Here is a 24,935-nt window from a genome sequence, read left to right as displayed (position 1 = left end):
ATACAAAGATAACACGACCTACTGGTACGCATAAAGCTCAGCTCGCTCATAGGCTTTCGTGGTGAAATTTCTACCCGAGTGGTCTCGTGGTCTGATAACGTAAACGCTAAAAAAACACAATACCTTCTCTTTATGACAGAGAAAATAAGGCCTGAAGAAGAGAACTAGTAAGGAAGGCTAGTTATTGACAAAGGAACTAGGAGAACGAGAAGGCCAGGAAGAATATGAGGAGCATTCTGTCGCCAAACCTAATGAAACTGGTGTATGTTTAATGTACTGTATGTTAAAACGTTCGATAACGTTAAAACATGCAACACCTAGGATACGACAGCCTTTGAATGCATCTATGAGTGCTGAAATAGCACAAAAAACTGTCGAATGGTAACTCCGAATTTTTGACCGCCAATTTGCATTATAATACACATAACTAAAACAGGTGTGTGCTGTAATAAAAGCAGCCAGTTTAAAGATTAGATTAGATTATGGGGTTTTACGTGCCAAAACCACGATCTGATTATGAGGCACGCTGTAGTGGGAGACTCCAGAAATTTGGACCACCTGGCGTTCTTTAACGTGCACCTAAATCTAAGTTCACGGGTGTTTTCGCATTTCGCCCCCATCGAAATGCGGCCGCCGTGGCCGGGATTTGATCCCGCGACCTCGTGCTCAGCAGCCACAGCCAGTTTATGATACCTACTCTTTTGCATGCCATATACGCATGTTGAACAAACCTGATAAAAATAATAATCTATTGTAGCGAAACTGGTGTAAATCCGTGTCAAATAGTTCGCGTCAAAACCAAATGGTCGAGGTGACTTCACATCTTATCGAACATTTATTAAAAGGACAAACAACCGTTCAGAACATGAATCGAGATAACCCCGCTAATGCAAAGATCGTGTCTCGTATTGATTAAAAGGGGCACTGTTTTCCTCATTAAATGAAGATTTATATTTTTTTAATTCTTCAGACCCAGTCGCGCAAAATGACTTGTCGCGCCACCACTGTGAGCTTTAGTAATTCACCATGTTACAAGACCGCGAACTACGTAAAGCTTGAAAAATTGATCAGATAGCTAAGAACAAAGCACGGAAGATCAGTTACGCGGCTGCAGAAAATAATATAACCGTGTTCTGGAGAAAATGGAATAAGCTTGTTCTGCAGAAAATGAAATAACATATATGTTCAGCATACCGCGCGACATGTTTATGGGACAGTCTAATTGGAACAAATTGCGAGTAATCAGCTGTACGCAAGCTGCGTTATACCGAAGAAAACCTTGAGCGAGAACGCTATTGTTCGACTGCGTGCTATCGTTAAGGCTGCTATACTTCAGATAAACGCGATTGCCACTCCTGTCATATAACACGCGCCTATATGATGGAAACCCGCTATTTGCGGAGACAGATAACAACAAAGCTTGGCCGCTTCTGCTATCGCGACCTCCCGTAAGAGACGTAATTCATCGTTCACGTGACAAAACACTGTCCCCATTTGCCGTACGGTACAAGCGAGCAACTTGGTCCCCCTAAAATAAGCGGAAGCAATTAGCCGCAGCTGGAAGCGGCGCGTCGTCCCAATAAGGGCAACAAAGGAGCGAGCCGCCGCCTATCGTCTTGGCAGGACTGAACGCCTGGATCGCGCCCGCGCAACACACACGATCTCTCAGAGCACCCTCGAACTAGACAGAAAGGTTAGAAACAAGACCCCCAAATAAAGCACGCGGATTCGTTCTTATATTTTTGCTCGTTTTCTTGCTGGGTCGCTCTAGACAAGCCTTTCCCCCCATCAATGATTGACGTGCCCGTTACCCAACGCAGGTCATCGTCAATCGCCGGTCATCGAATAACAATAGCGCGAAATGATTTCCGCTCACCGACCCTCGAGACACGAGTCCTCTTTTTTTTTCTTCTGCTATTTCCCTTTGCCAAGCACGCCGTCTGGGAGGAGGACTAGAGGCAAACGAACGTCTGGCATAGCGTGTCAGCTGTAGCGTTTCTGAGCGCACTCGTTGTGGGCGAGAAAGAAACCGAGGGTTGCAAGGGACCTAGGTGTCAAAGCGACAGGTCGTGATTGCGTGCGCGAGCAGCTCACTCTCTCAAAACCTGCGAGGCGCCCTTCTACCTTTGCCCTCTCTCTTCTCGGAAGCTTACATTCCTCCTCGGCCACATCTTTTTCTCTTACGTATTCATTCTTTTAGAGCTCGATTTCGCCCCAGAAGCACGGCTTATAAGAAGTGTTTTGTGCCTCCGGAGGCAAGCCTACAGCACAGAACCACTCGTTTCCCCTTCCTCACTTCTTTTTTTTTCATTTCTCTCTCTTCTTTTCTTTTCCTACTCCCTCCAACCTCCCGCCCACAAAGGATCGCTAAGCAACGGATGGATTTGCCACGCGTCCTCAGCATGTCGCCTCACAAATGGGACCTGCGGTGGCTGTACCTGATCGCGTTCGCGTCGGCTCTCCTCATTCATCGCTCCACGGCGTACTCTGTTAAGAGTAAGTCTGCTCAGACATCGGCCCTTTTCTCGGCCGCTGCAGTGAACAATTGGCACGTCGCGGTTAATTTTGTTGGGAGCCTTAGAACAAGCGATCCAGGTCTGATAGCGGCCGGTGCGGCGCCGCGTTATTGTAGTTAAGACTCTGCGCGCGCTCAGTGCCATTGACGCTATTTATTAGGTACTCTGGTTTCTCATTAGCGTACGCAAGTCGCTTGCGTCCACTATTTCTGTAGCTTTATTTTTTTATTTTTGAAAGTCCAGGCAGGTTTTAATAATTTGACGTAGGTTAATTGCAGTTTAATCCCCCCTTAACAATACCATATATAAAGATTACCGGTCACGAACAAGGGCTTTTTATTTTATACTGAAAGTGCTCAAGATCAGCTCGGTTACAATTCTATGTGACAGCAGTCGGAATTTCTGATTCCCCCGGCGTTGATATATATCTGAACTGCATTGTTACCGTATTGTGACGCGGAGACGTACCCGAGAATAGCAGCAATAGAGGAGGAATCTAAGTGAGCTTGTGATAAACCGAAACTTTTTTAAAAGCCACCGCCCTGTGCAAACTTCCTATATTTCCCCCAGAAAAGTAAGAGGGGTAGGGCTAATCATTATGTCAAAGTTGCTACCATAGCTATGCTACTGCCAAAGCGTCAGCGGCTGTATAAATGTGGAATAGAAATTGGAGGCTGCTATACGATTCCTGAACATATACTGCACATCTTTACGAAAGAAAGCGTCACCAGACTGCAGACCAGTCAACATCAATGTGGTTTCACACTGTGTCTCAGCATGGCGGTAATACGGCAACAGAAATACATCCACGAAGCGCTGTGTAGTCCAGGAACAAGGACCTGGCTCCCGCATTATGATTTCAACAGCTCTCTATTTCTGGAGAAAATCCAGCAAGGCCGTCATGCGTTTAGTGAGAAAAAAGAAACGTTCCACAAAAAGATCTACGAAAGAAAAAAGACGAGAGGCAAAATATTGACTTACAGATTTGCATGTCTCAGGGTTAGAAAAGGACCTACTATACACAATGGTGCAATGGTGGGCAAGAACGGCAATCAAATCTTTGTGGTTTACGACCGGGAGTTAAAGCGACGCGGCTTCGATTCGCATCGAAGAGAGAGAAAAGTCGGTGTTTAGAAAGTCTCAGGGACCATTTGACAAGACGTTGTCGTGAGTTTTCTCACATAAGGTGGATCCCCGCCATGAGAGTACAACGCAGGTAAACAAAACGACATGGACGTTAGCTTAACCCCTAGTGATGCTCGCAAATTTTCGAGGCCAGTGCAAAAGATCAACTAAAGCACTCTACAGCGCTCCACCTCGTATGTTCACACTTCAAAGCCTGGTGCGTTAGAAATTTTCTACTAAACAAAAGCTCTCACAGGAGTGTTTTCTCGTATGTATCAGCTATCTAATCGCAATTGTAATAAACTAGATATCCTAAAAACATCAAGTCAAGTTCCGAGAGCTTACCTCAAAAAGCAAATTTAGGCGTGAGACTTGCGCAACATTGCAAAATCAAAAATCAAACACCAATTTCACCGAGCCTGCCCTTGCTGCCATGCAGGTCATGACCGTGCTACTCGAACAACCATGGGGTCATGCGGTACCCATGCTCAGTTCGTCCACCAGTTCCATTCAGGCACGATAGTGTGTTCTGCGACCAAATACTTATTTCCAATTTCTATGAACCCAAAAGGCACATCTTCAAATACAACCCTCATACCCCCCCCCCCCCCTCCTGTATGTTAACTCTCGACCAACGAAATTTTGTTGCGCTACCTTCAATGCTCTTGATGGGAATTTTCAGCGGTATTTCCAACGGATGTAATTTTTGGCGACAGTTCGCAGACATTTCGCCACATTTAGTCGCACCACCCCTCAGCTGCAAACAAAAGAAAGATATCGTCTCACTCTGCTATATGTATTTCACTTGTGTCCTTTTTTTCGTATTTCGTTTTTAGTTTTTAGAGCGTAACCCTTAGGCGCCCGTTCCTGCGGCGAACGTCGGCATCAGCGTAGCCGAGCGAACGAGCGCAGCGAAGGATGAAAGAGCGAATGCGGAGCGCAGCGAGGGATGACAGATGCGAGGCGGAAATCGGAGGAGGAGGGTATGGCGAAAGCGTGAGAAGAAAGTGTAGTGTGGCGATGATAGCTACGAGGTGGCGCCAGAGTAGCGCGCGTCGTCTCGGAGATCGGTCTGCGGCTGCTGCTGTGAAACACGCCACCGCGTCATCCACGCGCTGCCTCTCACGATCTTCAGATTAGCGAGACAGTTGCGCCACACTTCGCTCCGTTTGCAACGTGCCGCACGAGACATATTGCCCGCGCCAGCCAATATATCGCGACATGAAAACACGTATAGAGCTCTGCTCAAATTTCGCATTAAGACGTATCGTAACCGTCGGTTAACTTTGAAGAAATTAACGACCACAGGTAAAAACAGACGCATTTCTGAATTGACGTAGATATAGTTCTGGCATGTAAATTTTCTTTACGACACAATTCACAAGGTTATCTATAATAATAACGCAACCAAAATAAGGTCACATTATCACTCTACAATTGCTATAGATTATACGATTTTATTTAAGAAACCACAGTTACGTAACCATACAAATATTTTCTATGTTGTTTCTGTCTTTGTGTTTCTGGGTTGTTGTTGTCCTCTTGTTGTTTTGTTTCTTGTTTTTTTTCGCGAAGACACATGCAGACAGGAAGGTTTTACCAGCCTAAATAGCGATCTCATTATGAGCATGCCGTATAGTGGTGGACTCCGGATTAGTCTTGGCCACCTGGGGTTATTTAACGTACATCCAATACAGTGTGCATAAGCGTTATGATTGCATTTTTCTCCCATTGAAGCCGGAAGGACTGAGGGCTGTGGATCACAATCCGCACAAATTTTCCTCTCAGCCTGGGACGTAAACGTGCACTGTTCAACTCGCTCTTATCGTGGCATAAAAAAGTTGCAGTTTCGCCCGAACGGCGAAGCATCAATTGCGACAGCAAATTAGTCGAGAGCTGTACGGAGTAAGTATAGTAGTTTTACCGGCATCTCATTCACTTACTAAATGAATTAATAAGCATGGTGTCAGCGCGCACAAGCAAACATGAACAGATCACACTCGATGACCGCAGACCACTGTCAAAACGCTGGCGTGAGCAAGCGCTGCTGCAGCAGTGAGCGAAGGTTCGTTCTGTCTATCACTTCAACGGAAACTGAGTGGTGAAAGCCCAGCGCATACAAAGGTCAGAGCCGTGAAGAGATCGCTTTCCAGATACGGTGCGCCCGACAGCCCCCAGTCGCACAAAGTACAAGTACGCAGTTGCTGGCAGAGTAGAAGCCGCACCCCCTCCCTCTCGTGCTACCTTCCCGCTTTCCTCCTTTCGCGTGGGAGATTGAGTTGGCAGTTCCTCTTGCGCCCAGTCACACGATACGCATTTGGTGCCGCAGCTAAACGTCGCCTCCCCTCCCTCCCTCCATCCCTTCTTCCCTCCCGTCCCCCCACGGCCTTTCGCAGGACGGAAGATGTCACTTTTGCTCTCCGCCGTGCGTTCGCTCTCCGTGAAAGAGCGCGTCGCTAGTGTGCTTTCACTCACACATACAGCATACGGCTCGCAGCGACGATTTTATCGCCCTTGAACTTTATACGGAACCTCATGGCGACGACGATGGCGGCGCCGACGGCAGAAATCCGCTTGGCGTGTCCATATAATTGCTATCACAGTAAAACGTAATATATCAAATACCTAATTTTATGATTTCTTGAGAAGATGTCTTTACCTTACTGCGGAACCTTCATGTTAAGAAGTTGTCAGGACCTGATGACATCCCGAATGCTTTTGGAAATGCTATGCTGAGCGATGTGCCAAATATTTGTGCGTGTTGTTCACTTGGTTCCTGGATCAAGGTGCGTCACTGTATGGCCGGAGGACCGAGAGCGTCAAGCCTTTGCCTAAAACAGGAGACAAAACGTTGATAAAAAATTATGGGCCAGCTTCATTAACGTCTATGCCCTGCAAAATTCTAGAACATATAACACATTACACATGTAGTCTAATTTCTTGAAAACCAGAGTGTGTTAACAAGCAGGCAGCACGGCTTTCGGCGAGGTTATTCAACCGATACACAATTAATTGAAACAATTCATGATTTTGCTACCACAGTAAATGGAGGAAGACAAACAGTCGCTATTTTTATGGATTTCAGGAAAGTTTTTGTTAGGGTGTCCCGCAACAAGCTTTTTTCATAAATTAAGTTGCTTAATAAGGAACGATCAGTTCTTAGGTTGGATAAGAGCTTATCTGTCGTAACATTATCAATTTATCGCTTTTAATGGGGCTTGTTTAAGCAAAGCTTGTGTTTACTTTGGCGTACCCCAAGTACCTGTGCTTGGTCCGAGTTTGTTCTTGTTACTTATATTTTAAATACATATATGTTGATATTAGGCTTTATGCCGATTACTGTGTACTTTTTATAAAAACCACTTTTATTGAGGATCAAATAAGGTTCAATAATATTTTTAGAGTGTACAAGTGATGTAAAGAATAGCAGGTGAGAATTAATTATGAAAAAAATGTCTGCATTAGAATAGCCCTAAAAAAGGCTGTTCTGTGCTGCTATGGCATTCGTAATATTTGTATTATAAGAAGTTACCAACAACAAATATCTCGGTTTGTGGATTAATAATTATTTTTCTTGAACTAAGCATTATCTATGCTGTGATGGCTAACTGCCTACATAAGCTTTTTGGAAACGAGGTCTTGTTTGCTAACCTTACGCGGGTTTCCAAAAGAACTTCTTCTTGGGCAAGTTGGGGCTGATATTTCCTAGGTAAACTTGACTGTGGCGCAAAATGCATTTTGGGAAAAGGGGACAGAAGGGAGGAGACAGTGAAGCGCCAACACTGAATTGAAATGGCGGCAGTGAATTGGCGCTTCACTGTCTCTCTCTTCTGCCCCCTTTTCCCAAAATGCATTTCGCGCCACAGTCAAGTTTACCTAAGAAATTACGCGGGTTTGACGAGTCTGGGATCTGGCTATCCTGTAACCATTTCCAGAAAAACAAACGGTTGGTGAAGATGTCGTATGAACATGAAAATGGTATTAAACGATACCTCTCCATGCCGATAACACGTAGCAATAGTCAGTAGCTAAGTATATAAACAAAAAAGTATAATTAGCCATATACACTAATACGCTAATTGAGTGCGCGATGTCTTACTACCAGCGCCATCTGCCAAGTATGCGCTAACTTTACACGCGTGCGTGGGTGTCCCGGATGTTCTCGCACGCGACATGCTTTGGCCACGCACGTCAAGTTTGCGTGCATTTGAAGACAAGGTCTTTCTTTGATAACTTCACACGGGCTTGGAGTATCTGGGATGTGGCTATCTTGTGGCCGCTTCCAGAAAGAAGGTAAAGGTCGACAGTCGACGCGAAATAAGACAAGGTCGACTAATTGCGCGCGAAATACGATATGAATAAGATATTAAATGATAGGACAATCAACATTAAAAAAGACAGAGACAGAAGAAAAGTATAATCAATATTTAATCATCGAATCATTTGAGCCACCACGTACGTCGACCCTGTCTTGTTTAGCGTCCACACTTAGTTGACCCTTTCTGTTCACTTCAGGCGCTCCTTGAAGCTTTTCCACATGTGTTCTCTGTCTTCTCGCCCATAAGTCTATCATTTGTCCAATCATAGAATGTGCAGTTAAAATATGGGACTCGTTTACTAAGAGCAATTGGAAAAAGTTCACTACTCAAATTCAATATTTCTTTCAGTTAGTGAGAGGGCAGTATAACATATAAGCATGTAGCACTTTTACATATTCCTCTGGCTGTGCAAATTCATCAGCATCTTTTTCTCACCATAAAGTCGTTATCTGCTCGAATTAAATGCTTTAACTATTCTTAATTCTCTACGGCCATTACAGATTGAAACAATCTCAGCAACGACGTCGTAATACAGGGCTCACGGTCATCATTTAAAAACCACCTAGCTTGAGTTTGATTTTTCTGTTATTTATTTGTATATTTTTATTTGTCTTCTTTTGTAATTATGACCAGCCTTGTATTTTTGCGCATATCTGTTTGTTGTTTGTGACAAAATGTTCATCCACTCTTGCTATTATTTGGAAAAAAAGATCGCAGTACTGATAACTAAAACAAAAGATTTTTTTCTTCTTTTCAGCATCACATCACATACTACACCTTCCCGCGAAGCCCTAAATTCGCTTTCTCACAGTGTAACCCCTTGTCCGTTTTATGGTGTTAATGTTTGCATTTCAAGCGAAGGCGAAATGCTCAAGCGTGCGTCCAGGTCAGCTATGAATGTGATGTGACCATGTGAATGACCGTCGGTGTTTCCCGTCTGAAAAGAAATGCGTTCAGCACTCTCCCACTGGTGTATATATTGAGTGTTGACCTCGACAAAATTTATCTAGTGTCGTATACGTATATTGAGAATTGACGTCATAAAATTAACTACTGCGTTCAAGGAAAGTTGGGGTAACCATTTAAATGTTAGTCCATAATTACATTATGCCAATAAAAGCATTTTCCTATATTGGCTTTGACGCCGAGACAAGCACACTTTACCTTTGAATCAAGCCCGATTTAGGTAGCCGCTTCAATTTTATTGCTTTGATTTAAGCTTTGCTATTTAAATGTATCGTTTAACAAATTAAGATGTCACAATATAATAAGGTAACTGTTAAAAGGGCATGAATAAAGTTAACGTGGTGCCTATATGTTTACCAGGAATTCTACGTGAGTGTTGCATGGCAAAGGATTCTGCTACACTGTCATACATTCGTGCCTAATTATCAATTTTCTTGACGATATAGATTCTTTGTGTGTTGTTGTCTAAATAAGCAATCTCAATCTCAAAAATTTCTACATAGCTCACTGGCGGTCACTTTTTAGTCACAATATTTCAAAAGCAACTCTCGAATCTCCCAAGTTACGTACTATCAAATTACATCGTTCATTTCCAAACAGAATGGAATATTTGTTTCAATGTTAACAAACAGCGACTGTAATGACTTAATCAAACCGTTATACAGCAAATAAATATATGATCAAGCAAACAAGATATAAAAAATCTAAGCTTATTTTCCCATTATATACTGTCGTCCAAGATTGTAAAGGATTTGTGTTATCTGAGATCACCGCCAGCGCACTCAGACAATAGTGAAAGGAGCCGGCAAGAGATAAACTTGTGAACAACGTTATCTTGTTAACCCACGTAATCATCCACAGCCTCAATTTCAACACTGATTTCAATATCTGCATGATGCAAAATGCACATTGTTTTTTGGTTTGTGTGGGCGAAAGAGACAGACAGCTCTTTATTGAAATCACAGAGAATTCTGTTAGCGTATATGTAAGCGAGTACATGCTATTCCGCATAGGGAAAGGAATCGAGGACAGAATGAAATAACTAATTATTCTATTAATTATCGGATAAAAAGCTACTTATTTATAAGATGAACTATACCGATCGACACCCCGCCATAACTGGGCTGCGCAAAATTCTCAGGCTTAATGCAATAACGTTACCAGGCATGAGCATTCAATGTTCCAAAGTTTATGAACAGGCTGCGCAGATTCACGATTAAGACTGGCTACGAAAGGAAGAGTAGGAGAAGAACGCTTACTTTTTTTATTGCGATAGCAATTATATGGACACTTCAACCGGATTTCTGCCGTCGCCGTGAGGTTCCCTATAGATAAAATCTTCGCAGCGTGCCGTATGCCCGAGCGGAAGCGTGCGGGGACGCGCGCTTCCGCTCGGGACGAAACGCACTCAATTCCCACGCGCAAGCAAGGAAGCGGGAAGCCAGCGCCGGAGGGAGCGGGGGGGGGGGGGGGGGGGGGGGGCACTTCTACTCTGCCAACAACCGCGCTCGTCGCTCGCCCGCACCGTCTCTTATCTTCACACGGCTCTGACCTTTATGCGCCGTGCATTCGCCGCTCAGTTTCCGTTGAAGCGATAGACCGCACGTATACCTTCGCCCGCTGCGGCGTATGCGCTCGCTGCCAGCGTTTTGACAGTCGTTGTCTGCAGTCATTCAGTGTGATCTATTCATGTTTGTTTGTGCGCGCTCACACCACGCTTGTTCATTCAGTTAGTAATAGTCGGGCCACATTTTCCAACGCACGCTACACATGCAATGCTGCCCGGATCTGCAGTCCACGAGAAGCGCTTCTCATTAACACCACCGTTTCACACGCGCCTTCTCGTTGTCATCGAGTCTCTCGTCATGTCGGTCTACTTACGCCGCAGCGCACCTGCTTACTTAATCAGCTCATGTTTACTACAATTCATATTGCTACCAAAGCCGCTCACCTTACTTCGTATGACATTGCTGTGTTGCTATCGCATTCATTGCTTCGCCCTTAGGGCTAAACTGTGACATTTTTTTTCTTTTGTAGAAAGCTGCACAACGCCAGATGGCACAAAATCAGAGGGCCAGGTCTGGTATGACGACGCACGCTGTATTAAGATGACGTGCATGCAGGGATTTCCCGTTACATCCAGGTAAGAAACTGGGAGTGTTCGACAGCTTCATTAGGCTGTTTTGTGTCATGCGCTTTGTAACGGAAAATTTTGAGAAATCTCGCTTATGAGTATTCTGTGTGCAAGAAGCACGTCAAATTCCTGCAGACCATCCCACGCGGGCCTGCCCATATTCATTATTTTTGTTTAAACATCTTCATTTGCGTATGCTATTCTTACGAACTTGTCATGCGTGCATTCGGCTGAAGCCATACGGTGCGGAAGAGTGCATATAATGTTTGGAAGATGTGACGTTGTAACTCTTACCATTAACACAAAGATTTATATCTAAAGATCTACTGATGATAAAACAGCACCTCAATCACCACAATCATATTGTGCTTTGCAACGTGTTCATTTGGGCTGGTTGATGCATCTTGTGTTTAAAATTCTACTTTTTTACAAGATAGTGTGGCTCGTGCACCGCATACATGTGTCGTCTAATCTGTTTTATAATTTGCGCCTGAGGTAGAGCCGCAGGCACGTAGAAATTCTGCAGCACACACGCAGAAGCATAATTATTTTATTTGCGCCCAAAAGCGGCGTTCGTTAAGCTCATCGGTATGATCCTGGACGGGGTCATCTCAACAAGAAAAGTTCAAGCATAGTAGAATGGACGAAATCTTTTCAACAATTTGCATGTGATGTAATTTATTCTGATTAAATTTGAAATGTTAGCAACCTTTAATGCCCCATGAAGCGGAACATCCGGCCAGCGTCTGATGGTACCAAAACCCACGTGACCAAGTGATGACGTCACATTCCCGGCGCTGGACCTGCTGCGGCTTGCACTGCGAGATCCCACGGTGAACAATCCTGGCGTCGGACGGAGGCCAGGAAAAACTGGTTTTGCCCAATTCGAAAATTGAGTTCACCCACGTTCAAAACCGACCTGGCCCACTCCAAATTTGGCTTGGCCCACACCCAAAAAATTGACTTTGCCCAATTCGAAAATTTAGTTGACCCATGTTCAAAACCGACCTGGCACACTCCCAAAAGTGACTTGGCCCACACCCAGAAATTGACTTTGCCCAATTCAAAAATTGAGTTGACCCACGTTCAAAACCGGCCTGGCCCAATCGCAAAATTGATTTGGCCCACACCCAAAAAATTGACTTTGCCCTATTCGAAAATTGAGTTGACCCACGTTCAAAATCAACCTGGCCTACTCCCAAAATTCGCTTGGCCCACATCTCAAAATTGGCCGCCCAATTAAAAAATCGAGTTGGCCCACATTCAAAACCAACCTGGCCCAACGGCGAAATTGACTTGTCCCACCCCCATGATTTGGTTGGCTCATCCTCAAAATTGAGTTTGCCCAATGACCAAGTGACCTTTACACAGGACCAAGTGAAAAGTACCGCGCGGAAGAGTCAGAATGCTTTCGCATTCAATGTATGTAAGGTGACTTAAGTGCCTCTGTAACTTTGGGTCACCGGCTTCTCCACAAAAATATATTATCCAATGAGCAAAGTATGATGACATGAAGTGATATAAAAACAATTCCAGCATTAAAGCGCCTTTCGTAATGATGCCCTAAACAGTCAATATAGAAAAAACAGTGCATCCTGCGCTTTCTAGAATTAAACACAAATAATAAACATCTCACGCCAGGATGCTGCGAAATAACACTAACACACAAGCACTATACAAGGTGTTAAAGAAAAACAATTTCACTTTCAGTAAAGAAGCTTATTAAAGCTTTCAGAGCTGATCGCAGTAATGATGCGTTATCCAATGGTTCAAGCAACTTCTATATGCTGAAAGGACAATTATCAAGGACGATTCTTGTTGCTTTCAAAGCCCATCACTGCGGTTCAAACTAAGGGCAGTCTCTTGTAACGTGTTTTACGTTCTCCCGTAAATAGTCGCACGTGCAACAAGGCATAGCTGAACGATGTATATGATACAAAGAGCTACCTGTATAGGCCACTTGCAACCTGATACCATACGAGTCTGTATCACGGCCATCACAAGCAAAGATCAGAAACTGTAGATGGGCGTCAACTCTATGTGTACGGGGTCCCAGCTAACTTTAGCCTAGCTGGTCAACGAACAAAGAATATTTCAGAACGTGGCTCTAAATACAATTTTAAGACATGCGGTGTTCGGTCATCCGAGGTCGCACGACTGAACACCGTAGATCTTATTATTGTATCTTGAACCGTACTTTTCAATTTCTTTTTTTTTTTGCGTTGAGCAGCTTAGCTAACGTTAGGTGGGACATATGGTAGAACATTATTCACAGAATTGGCCTAAAATTGGTGAACTTGTGCTATTATAACTTGCATAATTGTTTCGTTCTCATGTTATCATCAGCCCCTGTGAATTGGTTAGTAGTATGACAGGAGTGGAAATATGCGCGTCTCTAGCCATTTCGTCAGCTTCAGTGTTTCCTGCTATACTGACATTTCCAGGAATCCATTGTAGGTTCGTTTGATAGCCTGACGATGCAGCTAGCAGTGAAACCCAATAAATGACAACTGCGTTTGGGTCACGTGGGCAAAATCACCACAAACATTGAAGAGCCGACTTTCAATCCGTTAGAACAGACCACATAACAGGTTTATCCTGTGCTTAAATGAATTCAGCGGCCAATAGTATTCCATCAAGTTCGGCTACCATTGATGATGTCCCATGTGAAAGACAACTGTGCCATCTTTCCGACATCCGAGGGTTTGGACTTGCAAGTGCGAATGTTGATCCTGACGAAGTTGTTGAACCATCAATATAAATGTGAATGCTTTCATTCTGCTAATCAAGTAGGTGACACAGAGTCAACACTTTAGCAAAAGGGGCGCAAATAGCCCTTTTTTGTACAATGGGTTATGTCGGCAGTTATCTGCAGTGGGAGTAAAAGGCCAAAGTGGACAGTGGGAATCTACACTCCACTGTGCGTGGTCTGGAATCGAGAACGCAAGACTGCCAAGTAACAGCCCGAAGAAAATTATGTTCGTTGCTATATTTAATGTGGCAGGTCATTATAAATTAAACATTGCTAAGCGTAATCTATTTCACATTCGTTACAGCTGGCATTCCTAAAGGAAGGCACACATTAGTTACCCACTGGTACACCAGACAGTGTATTACACTGTTTAAAAGCAAAGCAATCATATCACAAGCGCAGACGAAGAGATTAACCGACTGTGTAAAGGTTGGTTAAGTAAATAAGTAGTTCTCTACGGTTAAGCGATTTGAAATTGGCCCTCAGCGCAAGTACCTTCCGCAGACTGAAAGCAAGCATTTCGCGATTTCTCAAGTAGCCCCTAGCTTTTCCGCCCGCTCGAGCTCGGTGTGAACGGGCACGTTGACACCGAAGGTTTTCCCCGCTTCTCGGTTGCCCGCTCGCCCATTTTGGCCGCTCCGCCTTCGGTGTGAACGTGCCTTCGGTGTGAAAAGAGCGCCCAGTACTTTCAGGTCACGAATGGCATGTGCGTAATCAGCGTGACATAGCATTCTCGACAGGAAAGTAGTCAGCGCACGGTTAAGGAAGAAAACGCAAACAAGGCAGATGAAGATCACTGTTGTGTGACAAGATAAGCCCCAAAGAATGCAAACTTTCTTAAGAGTGTGGGAGCACTCGGCTTGCCGCTTCTACGAGAGCGTGTGCAAATATTTGCCTCAAAAACTGAGCAGTGTTTGTAAAACGTTTCCAAGTCACTTCATGTTACTGTATCGGTGGGGTCATAGCCGTGTACTGGATTCGCGGTTCAGTTTTTGTTACTCCAAATCCTAAGATCCTCGGAGGGAGAGGCAGAGTGCGGTGATCCTCGACCAGCTTATGAACGTCCCGGAAACCCCGATCTGATTATGAGGCACGCCGTATAGTGTGGGACTTTATTATTTTGACCACTAAGCTACCGCGGCGGGCGGAGAGAGTTTCCCTAAGTCTGCTTCTGGGGCGCGCATTCACAAAACTTCCCTTTTTCAAGTGTTGTAACGATTGTCCACGATCGCGATAAGGGCATTGCTATCACGCTGATGACTACCATGAGTGGCAGGGGGCTGAAAGCCGATCTATGAGGAAGTGTCCCTAAACTAAAGGAAAGTTTCTTGAATCTGAACGTTGGATAGTTTCCCAGGCCAGGAGAGCTGAGCGATTGGGATTGTTGACGGACCAATACAGCTCGTGGAGTGGCTCGGAAGCTTTCGATAGATATTGTATAGGTGTCACCCATCAGCACGCGTACATTTTCCAATGATGAGCCTGATGTTCAAAACCATATGAAACTGCAGCTGCGGGAAGCCGCAGCCGAGGGGCAAGAACTGCAGACCGATTCCGGGCAAAGGACGCTTCCCCGAGTGCTGCACAAAGCTGCTCTGCCAGACAGGTAAGTTGTTGAAAATGTTGTGTTTATCCAGACAGGTAAGAAGGACCACGTATATGTTCCTGATTTTTTATTATTTTTTAAGTGACAGCTGGTTTTTACAATGCGTTATTGTACGAGTAGTTACCAATTGTATTCCACTCCGCTGCTGGTGTAAATCCTCAGCAGTGGTGCAATCGTGAACCCGTGGCTTCCTTAAATGTCTTTTTTTTTTTACGAGAACTGTCAATGAGCACGAAAACGTGGCTATAAGGCATTGTGGTTAGACAAAGCGTTACAAGATGTCGCGACCAGCGTCCACTAACCACCCGGTATTTTACGCAAACGCTATTGCGTTTACCGGATTACCGGGCATGCTCAAATTCGAATGTTTATGGACAAGCAATATCAGACTTCCGTTCCAGATTTTCCATAATTGTATTGCAGCTCAGAGTACACCGGATTACTGGAGACGTACGAGCCGAATGAACAGCCGAGTTGGTGGCACCATTTTGTTGCTAATATCATAATGGCCTACGATATTCAGCAAACAATTGTTGTAAGCTATCCGTAATGACCACATAGCTAACATGCAGTTTCCTTCTTTTCCTCTTACTCCTGATTTTCCTTAGAACACTCACGTAAAAAAAAAAAAACGTTTCAAAGGCGTAGCTTAACAACACGTCAGATGATGTCGCTACCAGTGCAACTATAGCCGTAAACCGCTTCGGTAAATTAATATTCCGTAAAGAATAGCACGTTTATGGACAACCTTAGACTCTCTGCTCTCTCTATTTTGCCTCTGCTGTTCAGCGAATTCATTTGAGCCCCTCCATAACATACACAGCCGACCAGGTGGATTAAAGCCACACATGAATACCCTTGATGGAAGCACCAGGCACGTCAATCAAAGTGCTTTATCGGGGATGGCTTCCGCCGCTTACCATAATTGCATAAGAATCAGACAGCGCCCAAACTGCCCACTTCTACGTCCTTGCTACTTGTTTGCCGTCGGGGCAGCGAAAAAAAAGAGTAAAATTGACCTTCGCTTAGCATGATAAAATGAATTGTCGAACCCCAGAAGTGTTTGTACTTTTACTTACCAGGGGGGGCACCTCAGGATTTAGCGTTGATCTGTATGCTGAACTGCGATGTTGTACCATTAAGCACACATGTCTTGCGTAATAAAAAATAATAATTCCTGCGTAAAACCTAAACATATATTGTCTGCTCGTAGCTACCGGGGAGTTCGCAAGGTGGATCCACTTGGAAAGAATTCTGAGGATGACAATGGAGTTTCGAGATATGAATTCCCCAACTTTGCGAAGAAATGCATTGGTATTCCACTTTATTTTGTCCTTGAATGCATAAAACGACGTTTTGTTAAGAAAGTAAGTGCAACGACAGTGCTTTTTTATCGCAAGTGTGATGGCGCATATCTCGTAAATGGTGTCATCCAGACAATTCTTTTCAAGTGGATATCCCTTGCAGTCATACCTACTAGAATTTGTAAATTGCAATTAGTGATTTGTTCTTAATTAGTTCATTATGCATTTCAACTTTTTGTACATGTAATGACCGCCTCTTCGGGTAGGCCAGCCCATGGACTAGAATTATGCTATCTGCCACAAGCAATTTAAAAAAGTTTTGATAGCGCTCGCTGAAAAAAACTTGTATATTCACAGGAGAAAATAAGATACAGCGTAAAACAGCATAACTGATTAATATTGCAAAAAAAGGAGTCTGAATGAACCATTGCACATGCGCAAGAAAGATATTTTCCAACCAATATACCAACATGTCTTTTTTTTTTCGAAATGGCGCTACGGAAAGACACGAACACGGAATGACACTAAGAACACAAGTACTCTCGACCAGAGTAGAACAAAGTATTGTTGCTATTTTACAGCTTCGCCTTTACCCCCGCCAAAGCCCTCCTCTGCGGGGTTCGGTGGTGGTAAAGACTATTGAATGGCAATAACAGATTTCTTCTTCGTGACCTCGTGTGGGTGGGAGGACTATAACGACATGAAATTTTCAGTCTTTGTGCTGGCATTTCCCCCCTGGATATAAACAACCCCAAAATGTGGTCCGTTTTGATGAGGAATCGAAAAAGACAATATATTGACCCTTTACGAAATTTTGTAAATCGGCTTCTGCAACGCTATTTTCAAGCAAGAACTGTTGTCCACTGACTACATTGCTGATCTAAGTGCGTCTCCCCCAGGAAGAAAGCACGTAGTTTCTCTCTGAAATGTTCTGGCTTGCCACAAAAAGCGTATTGTTACCATTCAATGCCATTTAGCCCCGCCGTACCTACGTCGAGTAGGGGGAGGTGCGTGGGTTTTGTGGTGGTAGAAGCAGGTATTGAATGCGAACAATAAATTGTTTTGCTAGTCGGGGGGCGTGGTAGATATATTGTTTTTCGCTGAAAAACAGCCTTCCTCGTGCATGCGTAGTATATTTTCGTCAATCGGCATGCAGCAGCAACGCGCAAGATATGCCCTTGTGCACCGACTCGTGCTGCTGATGGTGCAGATGCGCCATTACACAAATTATCCCGTTGCGATGTACCACAGCAATGCCACATCCATTGTAACGTGACATGCAACTGCTACTTTGACGAAGAACTTATGCTCATAAACTCATTTCGGCACTTTCATGACAACATGGGGATATCGTACGAACTGGCTGCGCATCCGCTTTAGCTTACGGTCAGATTTGCAGGCCCTAGCCCGAGAGCTTAAAAGCACAAAACCACTTCATTCAAGAAAGAGTATCTCCACTCCCGTAATTGGTACGCGCCCGTCATAGGCGTCTCGCGAGGGGAGACACGCGAAGGTCGTGCAGGTACACCATGCATGCCAAATAGCGCTGAATGCACCGGGGAGGGGGGGGGGGGGGGGGGGGGGGAGACAGGGAAGTTGCGTGTCCACTTTAAAAATTGCCTGGACACTAGTCCGTGAACAAAGGCGGGGCCTGCAAATGACCTGAAAATTTCTGAAATCTCATTCTATCTACAATGGGCGGCTCAAGTGCCTTTTTATACATGCACTCATAGTGTTTCCTGCTTGGGAGGCAATATATGTGAGTGAATTGCGCTAATATTCGCTGTTGTAGATACTGACAATGGTCTCTTCTCTTCCCTGGCTCTCTATACTTTCTCCTATTGTGCTCTCTTTGTATTGCACCCTTCTTGCTGGCCGATGTTCAGATGTTGGTGAGCCGTCAGCGAGCCAGTTGCAGTGCAACCAGCATATTTTTTTTTCATAGCCAGGCACGCAGACGCGTACACAGATGCACGCTGAACGGCGCATCGTGTATGCGTCGTTAGAACTAGGGTATCGAGCCGCAACTGAACCCAACACCGCAACCGGAAAAAAACGTTATTTTTGCTCTAACCGGTACTGAACCAGAACTTTACGATTTGTTTCACGACGGAACAATACCAAACGGCAAAAAAATTAATAATTCACAGGGTCTCTTATGTTATCCTTAAGATCACTTGAAGGCGAAAGCACAAGTGCCGATGCATTAAAGACGGACACATGACGTACACATCCCCCTTAATTGGCTTAGACTACTTCGCTTAGTCATCCCTCTTAATTCGCTTATTCATACCCCTTAATTCGCTTACTGTACTTTGCTTAGTCATCCCTCCTAATTCCAAAAGTCGAGCGCTCGAATCCCACCCAAGGTCGCGGGTTCGAGTGCCTTAATTACCTTTATCTTAATTAACTAAATTCGCCTTCATTAACTCCAAAGGTTGTGGGTTTGACTCCCGCCAAAGGTCGGGGGTTCGTAGCCTTTATGTACCTTTCGTGTCGCCGACGCGTTTTCGCACAAGGTCAACTGACTGATGAGACATATAAGACGTTCGCCTTAATAATGGTTTTTGGTGCAGGTTGGCCAGCTTTTCGGGAGCTTTTCATCCATGCATTGCCTGCACTTGTGGCTCAACTATGCTACCTATTTCTACACACAATCTTCCACTGATTTTAAAAATAACAGCACCGTTAGTTTCGTTTTCGGGGTATTTCGTTGAACTGCGATGCGTGCAAAGTACCTGGGACAGTGCAGCACAAACACTTGTTGCTTCACCACAATATGGCTGTGAACGCGAGGCATTGATCTCTTTGTTATCGCCACTTAACAACCAGCCGTTCAGTGAGGCCCCTTGATCGAACATATCAATGAAGCGAGCCATCAATGCTCTCTTTTAAAATTAGGCAACTCAGGCCTGGATTCAAGGCTGTGAACGAGCCCTTCGAACACGAACGCGTAAATAATCGCATCCTACTGCGTGTCCCGTCTTCCCTTTCTCCCTGAGCAGAGTAGCAGGCTGGAAGACTCTGCATTTCCTCAATATATACTCCTGTCAGTAAGCGAATTGAAAGGATGAGTGAGCAAATTAAGAGGAATGAGACAATGTGAAAAAAGAGATTGTGAAACTAAGTACGTCATTTGTCTTTAGTGCATCCGCACTCAGGTTGTCGTCTTCAAGTCGTCTTAGGGATAAAATAAGAGACCCTGTGTATATCTTTGGAAACAGGAAGCCTGGAATTTCGAGTCAGGAAATGTCGGCACTTTTTACAATGCCATACGCGTTCGCGAAATTCTTTTAAAATTATTGCTGCTTCATGTTGGCCTAATGCGGCGAGAAAAAGTCAGACGCTATGCTCCTATACATTGTGGGGTTCAAGAAATGTTCATTTTATCGAAGAGAGAGCTTGAGTTCAGGCGAACCACCTATATTGGTGCTCTTTTTTATTAGTATTAATATTACTTGAGTTTACTGGACAGTTTGGCATGAAAGGTGATGCCGGCTGCTCTTTTTTGCGTCATCAGAAAGTACACATTAAGGTTAGGCCAGCTCCCGCCGACAAATAAAGAACAATAACGAAAAAATGCAAATAAATGTAGGATCATAGTCACTCATTGTGCACATATTTTCTTCTTCATTTAACTTGTCATATAACACTCCATTTAAACTTGAACTGTCTGTTTTGAATTATGAGAACTTTCGCCAACGAAAGTTCTTGCACCCCACTGACGAAGGACACCGAACTACTTCATCGCATCACATTTTTCGTCTGCCTTCGTCAGTCAAACGCCAATAGGCGAGAGTCTCTACCAATTCGATAAGAGGGCGACATCAAACTACAGCAAGGCTAAAACACATTGTGGTTCATTATCCCGTCTTATGTTAACTCATTTAGGTATTAAATAATAAAAAATATTATAATCCCGAATCAATATTCTTATACTATTGTGTTTGTTCCTGGTGTCACGCGTGTTTAATTCGAGAAATAACCCAAATAGAAAGCCATTTAGGTAGCAACTATCGCCGCTATTCCAGGATTGAACGAATTGTTCCAACAGTTTTGTTCGAACAGTTTGAAATATTGTTCGAACAGTTTTGCAAATTTCGGGAACTAAATTAGCCTTGAACTTATGGCAAATCGCCACAGCAGTGTGCTATGAAGTCTTTGCCGATTTTGTGGTGTACAACAAGCTCAGCTTTTAAAGTTGTGAACTCTCGCTTTTAGAGTAAGTTTGTACAACAGCCAACAGTATATGCAAACGCTCTTCACGAGACTTGTCTCGCAAAGAGCAACCCGCCGGAGTTACTCGCACAACGAATACTCGACTACTCATCCTGGGAAAGGCCAATACATAACAAATGTGACCCAACCGAATTGAAATTAATCTTGGTTTTGTTGTTAGGAAACGTTTTAAGCCGCCGAACAAGCACCGTTGCATGAAAACTTCAGTGCATGCGTTAAGTTCCTAACTTGTCACGTATCGCTGTAGCGTATACCACGTACCAACAAAGATAAAGTTAATTCCACCAATAATCGGACATTTAAGCCCGTAACTATATTCCGCTGCGCAAGGATATTACCTGTGTATGACTCGTACCTTTAGCAGGGCTGCAAACTACTTGTTAGATGGACTATATAGTTAGATTCGTTCAACGGGCCTTATTACTGGTTCAGTCCGCATACGAGCGTGACATGGCTGAACAGCGACGAATCGCGCCGCTAGTAGCTCGCCTGCGGCGTCCATGTCAGGCTCGTACGTATTGTTGGATCCGTAGTGTGGGTAAAGATATATCGGGTGCTGTAACTTTGAGAACCGGACGCAACTTACGACGAAAACTATATTCTAGGCGAAGGGCTCGATTTCTTTTCGTTAGTTACACCCACGCGCGAGGCAAACTCACAATGAAGTCAGAGAAAGCGTTCGGGAAATTAACTGTTGTATTTAATTGAAATATAGAAATAATAAGGAAGTGGAAGTGGACGAAAAAACTCGCTGGAGGTTGGGGCCGAACCCAGGTCACTCCGACCATTCTTCCGTCAACGTCCTTGGATATATTAGTGTTTATGTACAATAGGAGCACCGGGAGTGTTATCCAGCGCCACTGACGACCACAGCGGCGGGTATGGAGCCTCCGTTCCACTACATGCGTCACGTAATACGGGCCGCCAAGCAGCAAATATAACTGCTTCTACCAGTCGCCTCATGACTAAGTCTATTTCTGCAAAGAAACATACATATTCAAGCATGTATACCGTTCTGGGGGACACTCTAGTAAGCAATGGTCAATGTGACCAAGAGCTTCACAATGCATACACGCTAAAGTGCAAGGGACATTTTGTAGCCGCGAGTACATTGGATATTTAGGAGAGAGGTGCTTATAGGCTCCTTCTAAAGTTGGTCTGTGATAAGGTTGCTGGAGTATGAATGGCGAGCTGTGTGTCGACGGGCTTTGGATAACATGTTGCACTCCGTGTCAAGGAAGACGACGGGCTCCAGACCGTACAGCGTTCGATAGGTGGCGCTTGGCTAGGTCCACCGGCAGCATGCAGCACTCCACCTCCTCCTACCGTTCCAGGGTGTTGTACGTATGACATGAAGTCCTGTACTTCGACGCGTGCTACCTATGATGTTTCAGTTTTGTTTATGTGTTTTTCTAGCTACATCTTCTGTCTTTAAATATTCAAGTTTCGTTGAAATTTTTATTATGTAGTTGGCAAGGCGTACTTTCCATCATGCTCCAAATGAAGCTTCCCTTTGATATCTAATTTGTGCTGTAGTGAGTGCGACCATATACTTGTCGTCTGTTCAATCTAAGCGTGACGCGCCCAGCACATTAGCATGCACGCAACTGTTAATAAAGCTGCGCGTTGCGCTGCACATATCAGCGACCTTACGGATAAAACCCGATGTTAGAACGGTATACCCCGTTCAATTCTTATATTTATCTCTTTTCATTCTTTCAGGGTTAGCTCCCAGCAAAATGGGTTCACTGACGCTACAAGCGAGGAAACTATTGCTGGAGTCCGACCCGATACCAGTGAGGGGTCCGAGCCAAGTGCCTGCCATGAAGCGTGCTGCGCCTGAGGCCCCAATGCCGCTGGCCAGAAGTGGCCACAGCAGCGCTCGAAGCTTGAGTCCTAGACTTATCAAGCAGGTGTTAGAGAGAGGCCGCAACAGTGGCGCAGAATCGCGTGCGGCCGAAGCGACCAACATGATGGAAACGTTGCCCACAGTCGGTCTTGGCCGCAGTGACGCCGAAGGACGATCTGGACTGCCAGAAGATATATAAAGATAATAATAAATGTACTCGTCATAACACCTCCGGCCAGTGTTTTCTCTATTTCCTTTTTTTTTTTTGTCAGAGCGGGGTTGACCAACGCGAGTGACGCGCCAGGTAATGCGATAAGTGAAAACAGAAAGGTGAGTTTAGCGTTAACATATTCGCTGGGATCCTCGCGCAATCGATCCTGCTCGCCTTCGTAGGAAGGGTGAGTTCATGATTGAGTTTCCTTCGCAAGAAAAACATACCTCGCATTTTCCGTTCGCCGTTAGAAATGCAGTACTTCAGATTGATTGATTGATTGATTGATTGATTGATTGATTGATTGATTGATTGATTGACACACTAAGACGACAAGTGAAGAAGAGAGAAGGAAAGACAAGAATGCCTAAAGGGGCTCTAACAATATACCTTTGGATTGTGGTGGGAATCAGAAGATCATGTCACACTAACGAAATTGAATTTATATTCTTAAGTTAACTCAGAGTGGCACAAAAATGACATGTTGCGTCACCTGACGGTGAAACAAACCAAACTGTATACCACCACGTCACCTAAAACACGCGCAGCGAGATTTATTTTGCTTACATACGTTGATTAATTGTCTAAAATTGTATTTTATGTGCCTCTGCTAAGTCTTCGTTGCTTCATACAGTAATTATTTTGGTTGACTTAAAATGTAGAAAAATTTGAGAAATTAGTGATTATTTTGTACATATTAGAATGTGCGTGCAACATTATTCACGCCATGCGCGCAATTGGATTGAACAATACTCTGGCTACAGAATCGACAACATTCGTGACATTTCGAATACAATAGGTGCGTCTTGCGCCGAGCTATAAATTTATAAAAGTAATAATGCGGCGGAAAAACTGTCACGGGCAAAGAATAAAGCAGTGTAGGCGTGAAATAGTTTTCTTACCTCCGAAACCATTGCTCGCCTCAAACACGCTACTTATTCAAACTCAGCAGTTGTGAAAGGGCCCTAGGGCAATTAGCATAAAAGTGAAATAGTAAAGTTTTGTTAGATATTAGTTAATTGGAATCTATCACACTTTCACTGCCGTATTTTGTCACTAGTAATGTGTTAACGAAGAAATAAAGATATCTTCCACTATTCAGTCTCAAATTTTCACCTCGTCTCACTCCAAGATGGCGTTATGCATGCTAATAAGAAGGACATGCTGTCAATTCAGCAGTACTACAGTTGTCTGCTAGAATGGTTGGTTCGTCGAATAGGGTAGGATGTTGAGCAGCGAACTTAAAGGAAGCACCAGGTACAGAAGAACGCATAGGACAAGACAGCTATTATCCTGTCCACCTCTACGTTAATTCTTTTTGCTCCGTTTGGTACTGCTCCTCCCTCCCACCCTGTACAGTTCAACATCATCGAAAATTCGACGGTGTAGCATACAACGCTCACGGTGGCCCCACTGCCTCGATCTGGAGTTGAGCACAAAGTCGCAGGTTTGCTTTCCGGCCATGGCGGCCGCATTCCGATGGTGGCAGAATTCACAAACTCTCACTTTCTTTTGTACTTGCAAAAAAAAAGGGGGAATAATCTTCTTCGAACTTCAAACTATGCGCAGCATCTCGGCTGCATGCAAAATAATCAAGGGCCTCTACGGCGTCCGCCGTGAGTCAAAGTCCTTTTTGAATTATACCCTCGCTCTCGAGGAGCATCATATAACGTGGCATTCTGCTAGGAGTCTTTAAATGTTTGTAGAGCGCAGAAGTGTTGGTGAATGTGTTAGGCGACTAAATTCAGGCAAACGTCCTCAATAGAGTTAAGCATGACCTAACGGTAATTACTAACAAGAGGACGGGATTGCAAGATCAGCGACGGTCAAGTGGAAGGGGCATACGCCTAGAATATCGAACTCACGCTCCATTTCATAGTTAATTTTGAATCGCTAGAATGCAATGAATGCATT

The 24,935-nt window shown here is 44.3% G+C and overlaps 1 protein-coding gene across 1 annotated transcript; it reads left to right on the top strand.

Annotated features, from left to right (window-relative positions):
- The first annotated feature begins 1,929 nt into the window (after window positions 1-1,929).
- On the top strand, window positions 1,930-23,036 carry LOC119449949 (uncharacterized). Its single transcript, XM_037713254.2, has 4 exons — window positions 1,930-2,496; window positions 10,964-11,069; window positions 15,324-15,418; window positions 22,684-23,036. Exons 1-4 carry the CDS (start codon window positions 2,379-2,381, stop codon window positions 23,007-23,009), a joined length of 645 nt encoding a protein of 214 aa, XP_037569182.1. The 5' UTR covers window positions 1,930-2,378; the 3' UTR covers window positions 23,010-23,036.
- Window positions 23,037-24,935: the final 1,899 nt, after the last annotated feature.

The sequence above is a fragment of the Dermacentor silvarum genome, chromosome 4 (genome assembly GCF_013339745.2).
Source record: "Dermacentor silvarum isolate Dsil-2018 chromosome 4, BIME_Dsil_1.4, whole genome shotgun sequence".
In the NCBI taxonomy this organism is placed as follows: domain Eukaryota; kingdom Metazoa; phylum Arthropoda; class Arachnida; order Ixodida; family Ixodidae; genus Dermacentor; species Dermacentor silvarum.
Note: the sequence above shows the minus strand (reverse complement) of the source record. Positions and strands in the feature narration are given on the sequence as shown.